Below are 14,778 nucleotides of genomic sequence, written 5' to 3' on the forward strand. Positions count from 1 at the left end.
GGGTGGGGGTCAAATGTTCTAGACGTACATACGTGTGTGAATGTACCATTCAAAGGTCAACAACGTCATTGCGAAGATTCGATTCGCGATCGCAGTTGATGGGTTTAATGTAGAAAACCTCAGGCCCGCAATGCAATGGATTTGATGAGCGGCCCACATCTGCTGGACAACTATAGTAACAAACGGCCTTTTATTTGTTCATTCTCTGCTCATTCCCCCAATACACCTTTTCCTGCAAAATCAATCTTCTCTTTTCTTCAACCTTTTTCTGAATTTCGGCAGAGGTAGAAGGAGAGGGAGGAGACATCCAAAATGAGTTATCAACCACTGCCCCCCCACGACAACCATCCTCCTCCAGGTCTCTTTTCTTCTTTCCCCCTCAACCTTAATCTTTTTCTTTTTAAAGAAAAAAACAACATGTATCATTCTGTAAATTTTCTTTCCCAAATTTCTTGAATCAATCTTTTATGCTCTCATATCAAATGCATTGATTTGTTTTATTCGATCAGGGTATGGAACGGTTTACCATCCACAACCCGGATACCCATCCGCGCCACCTCAACCACCTTTTGAAGGCTATCCGTATCCGCCCCCTCCGCCTTCAGGGTACCCGTATCCCCCACCCCCACAACATGGAGGTGGTTATCAAGGATACTTCAATCAAGGGTATCCTCCGCCGCCGCCTCCCACCCAGGTTTACCATTGTGATCATTATCATCAAGATGATGACTCTGGTTGTACCTCCTTTTTACGAGGATGGTATGTTAAATTTTCCTTTCCCCCCTCTCTTTGATGCAAGCCCTTGATGCCTGTTCTTTGCGTCTTACTTGTATGTAAATCAATTCCCAACACAAGGTTGGGGATTTTATGATGGATTTAAATGTCAGAATCGTGGACAGTACGCCATTCTTTGCTCAGTGTTTTACAATTCATCTGTTATGCAATATAACGGGAAACAGATAACAGCAGGAAATGTATAGCTGAAAGGAGGTGTTGACAATTTGCACATTGTTTGGGGGCTAGATGATTTTAGCGGAGTGAAATGATCTAATGTTTAACCTTCACTTGACTGCGTAGGAAGCATTGCAGATTAACTTCTAGTTATGATTCATCTACCACTGAGACTCAAGCAACTTGGAGGAATTTTCCTTTTCTTTTATTTTACACTTATTAATTAGCTAATGAGCTTAGCTCCAGTCAGTATTAATGGAGAGCGAACCGAAAGGATTAGGATTGGTTCAATGCGTTATGCTAGACCAACAAACTTCATGCAATTGTTTAATTACACCAACTTGGGGGATGTCGTCATGGACTGCAGGGCATTACTGAGGATCCTTGGCAATGTTCTTTACAGCATAGCATGAGAGAGGGTGATGGGTGAGCTGATGCACTTGCAATATATTTAACTCTGTGGCATAAGAGAGAACCTATGGAGCCTATTCATGGAGTCATTACTCATTAGCTGATGTTTTCATAGAATTATTGGGGTGCCAACCTATAAGCAGAATTGTTCATCATGCTTAGTCAAACTGTTATATGACGGTTGTCCAGCTTAGGTGGTCTGCCAATTACCCTCATCATAAGCCCCTGGTGTTGACAGTCTCAAATTATTGCTTTCGTCGGTTTACAGGTTGAGTAAATGATGTTTTGGCTCATTATACATTACTCACAAACTTTCAGGAGTATTTTTCTATTCCCCATGCTACTTATTGTATATAACTCAAAAAGCTAATTTTTCTCTATTTTGATGCTTCTGCATGATGGCGTTTCTTTCCCAAAACCACCATAATGAAGATAGTGAATTTGGTTGTCATGTGCAGTTTAGCGGCCCTCTGTTGCTGTTGTATATTAGAGGAGTGCTTCTTCTGAAGTTCACATGTGCCCGATCCTCTGTTGGTGTCGCGGAAATACTGTTTGTGTCCCTTGTTCATGGGAATGCCTACTGACAGTATTCTTGTTGGTGAAGAAATCAAGTTGTATTTGATAATTTTTTCAGAATGTTCTTTTTGCCACTGAAATTGGGATTTCAATGTACGACTGATTGTATGGTGAAACTGTGGGTGAATAAAGGTTGTATTTTCTTCATTCCTGTGTGTCTGTATCAGATGACACTGAAGATGTGGTCAACCTTACTATTCTGTTTTAATGGTTTAAAGCTTTTAGTCTATAGCTCGTGAAAGAAGTTCTTGTGCAGCTTCTGTTTCAGATAAGTACTTTTGCAGTGAGGGGGCTTTGCCGCTATTTATCAAGGTTACCTAATGGAGATGGTCAAGTTCAACATCTCTGTGCTTAATATGTTGAAAATGTTGGCCGACGAGATTGGAGTAGGATCTGGTTTATATATGTTATAAAAATGGTAACACGGTATTTACCAGCAGAAATGTTGTTGCACGCTCAAAGTTTAGGTAATTCATACAGTGCCGTATCTACTAATTGCCTCTCTATCCGTGAAAACTGCCAATTTCCTCATCCCAGAATTTCCCTATAGGCAGGAAATGCATAGGTATTCCCTGACGAGAATCAACTACCAATTTGAACCACAGAGATGAAGAAACTACCACACCAAAGGAACATACTCGATAACACTAGACTAGATAAATGTTGTCTGTATCAACAAAAACATTGTACAAATTGAAAGTTCAAACAAATTAACAGCCTGACTTTAACAATAACCACCAGTAACCTAGAAACGCATAGCACCAAATGAGTCTAAGCAATATAGAGCTACTTAATACAAAGGAAAACAGGAATGAGTCTGGTCAATGCGCTCGGGGCACATCTACAATGTCCAAACGAAGTCAGGTGCATCTCTCCGAGGCCCAACCAGTGTCCGATACAAGTACATCTTTTCGACTCTATGTCTATCATCGGGGCTAGCCTCAATCTGCTCGCCTTCATTAATGATCTCCACATTAAGTCTTGGCATCTTCTCTGCAAGGGTCTTGCATGCTCCAAAGGTCACTTCACAGGACGACATCCAAAGGGATCGCATTGTCTCATACTTTCCCACGTCCGCAAGAAGTGCCACATTACCAAAGGGGCTATCCCTGATCTCTAGTTTCTTCAGTTTCTTGCACCCATTCAACACATAAAGCATTCCTTTGTCACTATCCCCAGCAAAGGCAATTGAAAGCATTTCCAGCTGCTCAGCATACATTCCTATATAAAGGAAAACCTGATCTGTCAGAAGACCTGACACTGATAACCGCTTCAGACCCTTGCACGACTGAACAATCGCCCCAAAACCTTCATCAAGTGGTTGATTGGTCACTGCATCTGGTATAGTTGGGTCAAGGGTGCACAACCGGAAGCGGATAAAGTTGGGGCAATTTTTTGCCACGGTGATGAGCGCAGCATTAGTCATCTGCTGACAGAAATAGAGCAGCGAGTTTAGCTTGGGGCATCCAGCTGATACAGCAACTAGTCCTTCTTCTGTTACAGCTGCATTACCCACACCATAAAGGTCAGAGGGGAAGACTCTCAACTCCTGTAGTTCTTTACATGTGGAGGCCACGACATCAAGCCCTTTATCTCCAATTGTATCTAAGATCTGCATAATCCAATTCCAATCTTCATTACTCAAGGAAACAGAGGAAAAAAGAAGTTACAAAATAATGACTTGTATAAGAAAACAAACCCATAGACGCTCTAATTTCTTGCAGTGACAGATTAGCTTTATAAGCTCACTACTGTAGATTCCTGGAGCGTAGCTCAAGTTCAAAGATGTCAAATTTGTGCAAATTGGGTAGACAGCAGGCAAACAGCGCGTATTGACATCCAGGAATCCTGACAAGCTTCTAATTGATTTACACTTCTTAATAGCATTTTTCAATTTGCAGTACGCGTCTGAATCTGGATCATGGACAAAAGTCCCAGTCCCCAGATCATTCAATTGAGGTGCCTGCACCAAAATCTTCTGAAGAGTGTCCAGAGGCACTGCATGATTAAGTCTCAGACTTCTAAGATTACGGCATCTTGCTACTAGCCTCTCAAGAGCTGCCACACTAGCTTCTCCTTTGAGGCATGCAAAATTTAAAGAGACTAGAGAGGTGCACGTGTCAGGAAAACAGCTGAGCCACTGTCCCTTGCGATCATCAACTTCATTTTCCTGCAAGTCAAGCTCCCTAAGAAACCTGTTGGGCAAAGATCAATGTCAATAAAACAGAAAACTCCGTGGACTAATATAGTATTCAACCAGAAGCATGCATCTAACTCCACCGACCTAGTTCATCTCCTCCCACCGGTAAGAGAGAACTACATAAAACAAGAAAGCTTTTGATCCATATCCTTGTGATTTGGGGTGAAAATTATACAAAAGTTCATTTTATAGGCATGAGTTTATCCACATAGATCATATGCATAAATTTAATATGCAAGGAATAAGAAAATCAAATTACATCTATGGAGAAAAGCCATATAAGTCGGTGACAGGGAAACAAATTTGATTAGCCAACAGCTAGGTAATTTATACAAAAAAGAAAAAGAAATTACTACGAATGCGGCAATCATACTATCACCTACAGAAGGAAAAAGAAAAAGACAAGTCAAAATCCAAGGAATGCTTCTCGGACGATAAAATAAATAGAACATTTGGCAACAAAACTGGCAAGCTATAAATGATTTGAAACTAGGACAAATGAGCATCAACATCTAAGCCCAGCAAGGAGTAATAGCTCAAGATGTCAGCAAAGGTATTTTCCCATTGTACAAGACAATGTAATTGACGAAGCCTACATCACCGAACCTCGTAGTAGGAAAAGGTAGCAGGAAGCCAGAAAAGAGAGTCCACACAGATTTCACAAGGAAAGGGGAAGTCGTGTACCTGCAATTGGATGCAATGGCAGCAAGGCCATCAGTACTGAACCCGTCGCAGCTGACCAAGACCAAAGACTTGAAATTGGGAAAAGACTTCGCAAGCAGCTCAAGGCTCTCATCAGACACCACCATCCTCTTTAACCTCAGCTCCTCCAGATTTATTCCATTCTTGGCCATGGCCTCAATCCAAGGGTACACGTAGCCACCCCAATCATGAGGCACCAGATTGAAGTCCGCGAAATGGGGTTTGCCTTTAAGAGTTAAGGACCGAACCCTGGGGAACCTAGCAATCAGACGCTCAGGATCGACGGCGTAGCAGTTGCCAATAAAAACCTTTTCTCGGCTAAATCTTTCCACACTATACCAAGACTTGCAGACTAAAGACACCGCATTCCGGTCCCGATGCGAGGTCAGGAAATCGAAGACGTGCTCTAGTACTTCCTCCGGGAAGTAATTCATCACACTCTGGAACAAACACATCCGATCCAACTCCGATCGAAACCCTTTACCACACCCCTTTTTATCCAAGAAAAAGAGAAAAGAAAAGACTCAACGTTCTTGCGATAGTCAGTCAACGATGAACTGAAAAACTTGAGATTTGTGAAGTAAAAAGGGAAAGTAATATTATTTTTGGGAGCTGGATCTAAGATGAAACAGATCTGAAATTGTTTTGGATTTGTGGTGGAAAAGGAAAAATGAAGATGAGAAAGGAAAGGGGTGTATATGACAACTTATGTTCTACTTCCAGAATGGATCTGAAAGAAATGAAGAGAAGTTGAGGAGCGAAAAAGGAAGAGAGTAGAAGTAGTATTATTGGACAAGAGAGAGAAAGATAATAGGGAGCACAGTTATCATCATTCAAATATCAAAAGGTGATGATTACTAAGTTGAAGAACGGAAAAAAGAAGACCCAAAAAAACTCAAGAGTAGAAGACGACTAAGATCTAGAAGAAAAAACCGAATCAATATTCAAAGATCGGAAAGAAAAAAACAAGGGCTAAATTTCCGTAGTGAACAGGAAAGAAGGGGTGTCTTAAAAAAAAAAGATCCAGAAAGAAATCAATATCAATCACTCCTCCTCCTCCTCATCATCATCATCGTCTTCAGAAATAAGTGATTGATGTTTCTCTCTTCTCTATCTACCTTTGGTGGGTATGGGGAGGAGTGGTGTTATCTTTTGTCTCTCTCTGTGCGTCTGTGTCGCCTCAGCAGCCATTCATGAGTGATTTGTTAAAGCTGCACTAAACTCACTCATCTCATCATCATCATCATCATCAGCAGCAGTAGCAGAAGCGGAATGAATGAGTAGTAGTAAGTAAGTAGGGAGGGGAGGGCATAGTTGAAGTTTGACTAGGGTTAAGATTTTTTCGAAAACACAGGCAGCAGCAGCAGCAGCAGCAGCAGCAGCAGATCTGAAGCTGAAGCTGAAGCTGAGGCTTAGATCGTATGGAATTGGAAAGAGAAGAGGCAGAGAGAGGAGGAAGGAATCTTGACCGTCCACTAACACTAACATGCATCTGTCTTTTTCTCTCTGCAATCCACATCCAAATCCAACCCATCTTTCTTACTCGCCACCTTACCCCCTATGTCATGTGCCGGTGGGCCGCATCTTCCACATCTGGGGCGAGTATCCTGTTTTTTCCTACTCTCGAGCTTTTGTGTAATTCTTTTCTTTTTTCTTTTTAATAATTTCCAAGACAAGATAATTATTTATTTTGTATGTGAAATGAGTGATTTTTGGTTGGAGTTTCTAATTTTCCTTTTTTCTTTTCTTCTGTGGTGTTTAGTGTTCAGTTCATTGTTCACTGCTTGTGCTTGGGGGGCATTTTTGCTTGCCAAACAAAAGTACAAAGATAATTGGAGTGTGTGATTACTGATTGGAGAGAGCGATTGCTGGTTAGGCCAAAAGAAATAATAAGAGTGGGGGGAAGGGGGTAATACACAAATTTGCAGTACCCACTACAATGATAATTGGAGTGTGTGAGAGAGCGATTGCTGATTAGGCCAAAAGAAATAATAAGAGTGGGGGCAGGGGGTAATACACAAATTTGCAGTGCCCCCAAGAAACCAACCACACATACATTCATTCTCAATTCACTAACAAAAGCCATCCCAAAAAGGTGTCCTTAATGAAAATGTATAATAATAACAATAATAATGATATAACCCATCTTCATATGCCGCCTCCTATTCTCATCATTTGCACCCATGTGATTTCTCATTCTTTCTTCTATTTATCCCATCCTCCCCTCCTCTGTAGCAAGGAAGGAGGTAGCTCACTACTCCCACCCCTCAACCTAATCAACAATTTCTTCCATCTTTATTATCTACTGATGAATCTTCCTTTTAACACAAAAATGGGCCACTTATGTGCTACTTATTACAGATTCACTCATTCATTCATTTTACAAGATATTTTCAGGTAATGCTATTAAGATGCCATGCAACTCTATATACTCTGCTCATTCCCACTCCCACACTCCACACTTGTGAACACCAACCCCTCACATTCCAAATCCACAACTAAGCTAACTAAGCACGCACTTGGACTACACTACACCACTCACCTTCACTCTCATCCAACTATTCTGCTCCCACCCTCGCCATTTTCCTTTTCACAACACAACTAATAAATCTACTAAAAGCAGCACCATCTTTCTACCAAAACCAGAGATACAAGACAATTGATCTCACCTGTAATATATATTACACTATCATACAAGAAATATTTAACTTAAGAAAACCACAAACGGAAAGGCCATTCCCACCCCTAATTCCCATCTTTTGGCAATTCTAACATGATCAAACACTAGATATACCATCATATTACACATTCTTGGATCATGTAATGCATCAAAATCTTCAAGGAAACTTCAGCATGTTGACAATGTTGTCCTTGAGTGGGAATCATATCATTTCAACCTGTTTGAGTTATGCCTCTGATTTCAACATAGCACAAGTAGAAAGCCAGCAACTTCCCTCAAAAGATCAAATATAACAAGCCCCCCAACAGATATAGACAAAGTTCTTCACATATTCCCCCAGCAAAGAAGACAACATTATAAATTGCATAAGAAGGACGCAGCCAACACAGTTTCTACAAGAATCAAAGATACTAATCAGATTATTAGAGCGCATTTCAACAACCGACACAGGACAAATCAAGGCTTTACAACATTTCAGTGAAAAGGCTACATTATAGATCAAAGAAATTTTCATCAAAGCCTCCACCAATTTTTCTGTCAGAAAATTACAAACATATGAACAAATAAGAAAAGTGACAAACAATGGACTTGATCAAGTTTGTTCTTGGCTAAAAGAAAACATCTATCAGAATCCTGCTTCCAATCCAATCTATGGAAACTCAACCGCAGTTCAAGTATAATCTTCCACTTGAAAAAAGTATTAGAAAAAGGGTTCCTTATATTGAGAATCCAGAGTGTTTACTGCATAAAAGCCCAACCTACAGAAAAATTAGCTTACACTAATGTAAAAAGCTTTTTATCATAGTTGTAAGCTCACCCACATATATTCTCTAATTCCACCCTTCCTACCATGAGACACCGTTATATGAACAAGTCAAATACAAAAGGTTAATAGAACGATCTCAGCAAAAGGTGACTCTAGGTTGATGTCTCCTCTGTGTTGACCATAATCACTCATCCAAAACACATCCATTAACTGCTGCATCTCATTGTCTTTGTTGAAAGTGTTCTAACCATCTCATGTGCTCCTCAAGCTATTTTCCTTCAGTGGCCACTAGGATCACTTTAACAAAGTGAAATTATCTCATCGAAATTTTCATGTAAGCAAAATACCCCAATGAGGAAAAGTAGGATATAGAAGTCAATACTATTCCATGTGTAATCATATTTACCATACATGTATTGAAAAGTCATCTGTTAATGCATTGATCTAGACATTGGGATGGAATTCAAATGAAACCTATCAAAATAAACCATAAAGTCAGCCTAGATCATGTATCACCACAGCAAGACATGACATCAAGGCTAAGGATCATTTCAGTGGTTTTGGGAAACTATTCAACACATTCACAAGTGATGGGATGAAGACTCTTTGACAACAAAGTCAACCAGGATAATGTTAATTTGCCACTATACAACCACACAGGCAAAGCATAGTTAATGTGAAAATAAACAATGTTGGACAAAAGCATGTCCTGACAACATCAAGGTGATGCATTTACAGCCTGTGTCCCAAAAGTGCAAAACGTCAAGAGTCACAGCTTAACAGTCTCATCAAGATGTGAAGGGGAAAAGGGATGTGGTTTTAGCGCAGACGACAAATATAGCTGGTTGAGTAGGTCTCAAGTAATTGCCTGGAGAGGTCCAACAGAATGCACAGCACGATCTAGATATTAGATTCGCTACATAAAACAGGCAAGTACATACAACAGATCACATATCTGAAACTAGATTGTAATCATACAAGTAAACAAAAAGAATACAATTGCACATCTGATTCCCATTTTTAGCTTTACCTACTTCCCAATAGACTCAATTGCACTTCCTAAGTTTTCCCTGATCATCAATTAAATGACTAACCATTTCGATTTTTCAAGCTTCAAACATGGAATTTAAATACCACAATGGAACTGTATGAATCACTCAAAAATAAAACAACGCCAAAGCTAAATTGACAGCAGCACAGAAGTCAAAGCAAAAGTTAGCCATGAGGTCAAAATACCATCTAATTGTGTTTCAACACAATAACATCACATTTATTCTCCTCCAACAGAAATATGTTGTACTAATGGGAAGACAGGTTCTTAGTTAACCTAATAAAGTTGATTATCCTCCGAATCACTATCAAGTCCATCAGAGAAATCACTGTCTGAGTCATCACTGGAGTCGTCATAGTCATCCTCATCCTCAGATTCCTCAATTAGTATCCCTTTTCCTTTATCAACCGCCGCAATCCCTTTCTCCTTGTCAACAATTTCGGCCTCAACCTTCAAAAGCTCCTCTTTGTTATCATTTTCATCAGCCTTGCAATCTTCCTTACCATCACTCAAATCTGACGTTTTTTCATCAACAGTGAAAGAACGGATGATGCTGTTTTCATTTTCCATGGGGGTTTCGAGTTTTTGCCTCTTGTTGGAATCAGATTTATCCTCTTCTTTGATTTCTTCCTTCTCTTCTAGGGTTTTGTCGATGGGATTTGGCAGGTCGAGCTTACGTTTTTCAGGGAATGCACTTCCCTCCTCAATATTCCTCATATCGGCCATGTACGGAGAGTCTCTGCACTTTCAGGGCTAGGGATTTGAAAGAATTCACACACCGCAGAGGTATAAATCGTGCAGCCTGAGGGCCCTGCTTGTGACGTGGACCTGTTGTATTAATCTTGTCCCTTTACACTTTTTTCATGTAAACAGAGAGGAAATCATCTTTTCAAAATGCACAGGCCCCTCAAAGCAGCTGAGTAATAAATTGAATTGGATTCAGTAATACTTAAGTCCGCTTTAGTCAAGATTTTCAATATCTCCTAATAAGATTTTTATAACAGAAAAAACAAAAGGTAATAGAAGGGTCAATAAATTGTCATCCCACTTATAATGAGTAAGAATAATCATGAGTTGTTATCACATACAATTTAGTGATTTACTAAACCACAATACAAAGAAATACTTGCCAAATAATCAAAAGCTATTTATAAGATATTGATGAAATTTTTTAGGAGGTAACTCGATACCAATACCTACCATAATTCAAGATTGATATTTAGGAGTACCAATTAATACTCTTTATGGTGGTACGTTGAGGCCAATACAAGCCGCAAATAGAGCACTGAATAGATTAAAAAGAAATAAATAACTAACTGAAGGATATAGGAAAGCATAGTTACATCAATGCAGAGGATATTACTTCAAACTAGAGGATCAAGCACAGGTGAAATGATTAGAAGCAAACAATAATATGAACTCCCATGCTACAATAGGATACAAATGCATAAGCAGTTTACACAAACAAGAATATTACTACCTTGGTTCTAGACTGTAGTTGAGCAATCATCGCCGACATAGACAATCATGGCATTTTGATTTGCAACGATCCTATACCGTTGTTGCATTAACTCAACATTGACCAGTGGTGAGACACAGTCCTGCAACCAGTTCCTAGAATACCCCAGCGGCACTGCATTACATTACATTCCTTAAGCAATTTCATTCGATTCTCTCCAAGTATAGAGATAACACATTTGATTCTCGTACACATTTTACCAGAAAAAAACAACAGCATGCAGATTTTTCCTCGAAACAAGTAGCAAAAAAACTCATGAAGACATTAGGGAAACAAAAGAATTTCATCCTCACATACTGAAAGAACAATGACTTTGTTCCACAATTGCAGGGAAAATACTTTGAACGACAATCAAAGGTACAGGCCAGGAACAATGCAAAGCAGCAATTGCGACCATGCAACTGCATAATAAAAACCAAGACCTTCAGGGAACATCCAGTATTCAAGTTTTTAACATTCAGTTTAAGCAAGCAAAAATTGCAAAAACTAATGCATCTTCTGCCTGACCGTTGAATTACTGACAAGCAGAACCACAAGAAATTAAATCCACACCAAGATAAGAAAGCAAACATACAACTACTCGAGCAAATGCAATAAAAGACGCCAACTCTGTTACATCATTAATAGGCCTGTTCAGTTCGGTGCCGAAACAGAACCGAACATCCTCAGTTATGGTTCGGTTATAACCGAACTCTTTTCAGTTTTTTCTTTGAGTTTTTGGATGGAAAAAAATGATTTATGTAAAAAAAAAATTTTAATCAGGCATTTCATCATTTGTCATTCCCCAACTACACACAACAACGGTGATATAAAAGTCCAACCAAAGCCCAAGCACAACCAAACAAAGTTAACAAAAATTTAATCAGGCATTTCATCAAACAACTTGAAAGCAAAACTTGCTCATTAAATTTCTTACACAAACTGTAAAACAAATTTACAAAGAAGAAAAATCACGTGTTAATGGTGGAGTCGGAGCGAAGGTGTGCCGCGTGCCGATGGATTCGTGGACGTGAAGATTGAAGATGGAGTTCTGGAGTTCAGCAATTTTTCTCACTACCGCGTGAGAGAGCTCTAAAATTATTTCAATAGTCAGACTCAATGGACTCAATTCTCATTTCTCACATTACATAATTTAAACATATAGTTCGGTTTGGTAATCGAACTACGAAAAAATAACGACCATTTCAAACTGATTTTTCTTTATAAAACCGAAAACCGAAATCTGAAATTTCGGTTCGGCCAGGTTAACCAAACTCCACAGCTCCAATCATTAACTCTGATGCCAAATGATTGCTCTGAGGAAGTCAAAATTTCCACGCATCAACTACAAATCTATTTAATATATCAAGTTCCTCATAATCAGCATCATTATTTTTTGCAACAATTATTATAGAAAATAATAAAATTAACGTCCAAATTATATGATACACGCAAGTTAGTATAAAGCACTTATGAAATACATTTTATGAATAAAATGAAGCGAGAATCCTATCTTCGAGTTCTGGGAATGCATTTCCCACTAATGCACAGGCACGGCATTAGGAATGAAATTTAGAACTGGGCTTGTTCAATTTATTTGCTTGCATCAGAATAGAATCGATTCGACCTCAAAAGATTCATATAGATATGTAACATAAAAAAGTTGCAAAAATAAAATCAACAGGTTCTCATGACATGATAAAGCTAAGTAACAATCATAAAAAGGGCAAAAAGTTTTTTATATCCTTGGAAAAAGAGAAACCAAATTATGAAACGTTCAAAGATGTGATAAAAAAACGTCAACTTCCAACGTCATTTGGAAAAGAATCAGAGAACTTGTCACATTGTCTAAAAGGTGCCCAGCAACCTGGGTATCAAGAATCAAGTCTTGACAAAATGACAGTGGAAGGCTGTGTTGCAGTCTCACAGGATAACCGGGGAGAATAATCATCAAAATCCCCACCAATCTCATTACCAGATAAAGACATATATATAAACAACAGACTTGATCATGTGCGTCCTTGGATGAAAAGATCAAACAAAATAAAGCAGCTATCAGAATGCAGGTTGTATCCAATGTTCCTGGTAACTCAACAATAATTAATGGGGAAGCCAGTGCAGTTAATAACAAAGTATTTGTAAAAGAAGGGTTTCCGTGTACTTAGTCAATTCAGAAACAATGCACTAACTTAAAAAGAGCTAATAGCAAAATGAGCATACACTACTTTCCATATAGTTCTGCTGTGCTATGACTCAATAGTCAATTCACACAATTTTATCAAATACTCATATATGGACACATGAATATATATATTCTCTTATTGCACATATTCCGTCAACAAAGTCAAATCAGAAGGGTTCAGATTATTTCTGCCTAAACTCATTACTGATTTCAGGCTGATCTTTCTCATTTATCAGTAAATCTATTCCTACAGCAAGTTTATTAACTGGTGCATAGCACAATCTTGACAGAATGTATTGATAATATCTCAATATATTCTCAACCTGGGGCCTTCAGTAAGCATTAGTCATCATCAACAAATAGAAACTATGTTAACAATATGTGAAACAAAATGCACACCTGATAACAAAGGAATACTTTAAATGAAGTATGCAGTGTATGCGGCTCATAATTATGGATAATATGCTTGATAATAGTTTTGGCAATCTCCTATTTCGTAAATTTCACTCTACATCTTAACCATATGGATATTGTTGAGAGCTAGGCTCCTTACCAAACAAAGCCAGAGAATAGACTTGTACATTTGAAGTTTATGGTCCAGTGCGTCGCATCACGGACAGCCTGGAACTTTAGAAACTTCCTTAATTTAATAAGAGTTGCATTATTCAACATTATTTTCATTACAGACATGCAATTACCTTATACTGTGAATCCCAACACAGAAGCTCCAAATACCTTATAATGCTAGAAGTCCCAACATTAGTTGAAATATGATGCACAAACTCTGCAGTTTTCAATATGCTTGCCTTCGCATGGACCCTTGTGAGATATTGTGGCTAAACGTGATTCTGTGTTGCACCGTAATAACCCAGCATACATTGTTTTTCTTCTTCCTCCTCTTCTCCCTTTTCGTTTTGGTCCAGTCTCCGTCTGTCTCTCTCCCTCCCCCACCCCCACCCCCCCATTTTCTTTCAGCTTTTCTTTGTCTTCCTTCTTCTTTATTGTTTCTTGCAAAATAACAGCAGCCACCACATCCCTAATCATGCACTAAAAAAGGTGACCACGGACCCACATCTACTAGTAGTAGATCGACCACCAAAAGACCGACTTTCAATCTTCTCTTTTGAAATTTCAGGCAATCAACCACCCGAATTCAATTCCAAATTTCCAATTGCCAATACACAGAAACTGGGACGCTGGCGGTATGCTAGAGCGGCCACTGCGCTCCACCTCCACCATCCCAAAACCGACCATCCGAATCATATAACCAACCCCAACTTATTCACGTTCAAATCCAACACTTGGTTCACTTTCAACTCATCAGCAAATCTCAATACAAGTAGAATTTGGGCCTCCAAACCGCACGCCCTACATGGAGCATAAACAAAAAAACATACCCGAGTTCACCTCCCATTCCAACCCATACATAGTACGACGCCGACATACATTGAAGTGTAACACACAAATATCCGGATATGTATGTACAGCTGAAGAATGTGTAGATCTGCATGACGACCTTGGTCGTGTATTGGGCTCTTGGCCCGTTACATTTTGCTCATATGAATATAGTTACGTACTTGCATAAAAGCCCAGCCCAAATAACAATTGTTGAGCAGTTGTATTCTATCGGCATAGCACATCAAATGGATTAGAGACTCTCCCATAATGGAATACGCGTATACGTCGCATGCTCATATGTGTATAATTAATTTCAAATTTTAAAAATATATTAATTAAATTAATAAAATATTAAAAAGTAAA

At 39.0% G+C, this 14,778-nt stretch overlaps 3 protein-coding genes across 15 annotated transcripts; 1 reads left to right on the forward strand and 2 right to left on the reverse strand.

The window, feature by feature from the left end:
* Positions 196-2,165, forward strand: LOC105177474 (cysteine-rich and transmembrane domain-containing protein A-like). Its single transcript, XM_011100641.2, has 3 exons — positions 196-358; positions 510-759; positions 1,821-2,165. Exons 1-3 carry the CDS (start codon positions 313-315, stop codon positions 1,867-1,869), a joined length of 345 nt encoding a protein of 114 aa, XP_011098943.1. The 5' UTR covers positions 196-312; the 3' UTR covers positions 1,870-2,165.
* Positions 2,559-6,476, reverse strand: LOC105177475 (protein AUXIN SIGNALING F-BOX 2). Its single transcript, XM_011100643.2, has 3 exons — positions 4,823-6,476; positions 3,638-4,133; positions 2,559-3,550 (listed from the first exon to the last, which is right to left on the reverse strand). The coding sequence occupies exons 1-3, from the start codon at positions 5,293-5,295 to the stop codon at positions 2,780-2,782; spliced, it is 1,740 nt and encodes a 579-aa protein (XP_011098945.1). The 5' UTR covers positions 5,296-6,476; the 3' UTR covers positions 2,559-2,779.
* Positions 9,596-14,591, reverse strand: LOC105177476 (histone H2A.Z-specific chaperone CHZ1). Of its 13 annotated transcripts, none has more exons than XM_020699004.1 (4): positions 13,753-14,496; positions 11,154-11,257; positions 10,818-10,970; positions 9,596-10,253 (listed from the first exon to the last, which is right to left on the reverse strand). In XM_020699004.1, exon 4 carries the CDS (start codon positions 10,061-10,063, stop codon positions 9,614-9,616), a length of 450 nt encoding a protein of 149 aa, XP_020554663.1. In that variant the 5' UTR covers positions 10,064-10,253; positions 10,818-10,970; positions 11,154-11,257; positions 13,753-14,496; the 3' UTR covers positions 9,596-9,613. The 13 variants fall into 13 exon arrangements, 11 of the variants coding, with proteins under 11 accessions (XP_020554663.1, XP_011098948.1, XP_020554664.1 ...); XM_011100646.2 differs by lacking the exon at positions 11,154-11,257 and adding an exon at positions 11,811-11,927; XM_020699005.1 differs by lacking the exon at positions 11,154-11,257 and adding an exon at positions 13,571-13,644.

Source organism: Sesamum indicum, linkage group LG15, assembly GCF_000512975.1.
Source record: "Sesamum indicum cultivar Zhongzhi No. 13 linkage group LG15, S_indicum_v1.0, whole genome shotgun sequence".
NCBI lineage: Eukaryota > Viridiplantae > Streptophyta > Magnoliopsida > Lamiales > Pedaliaceae > Sesamum > Sesamum indicum.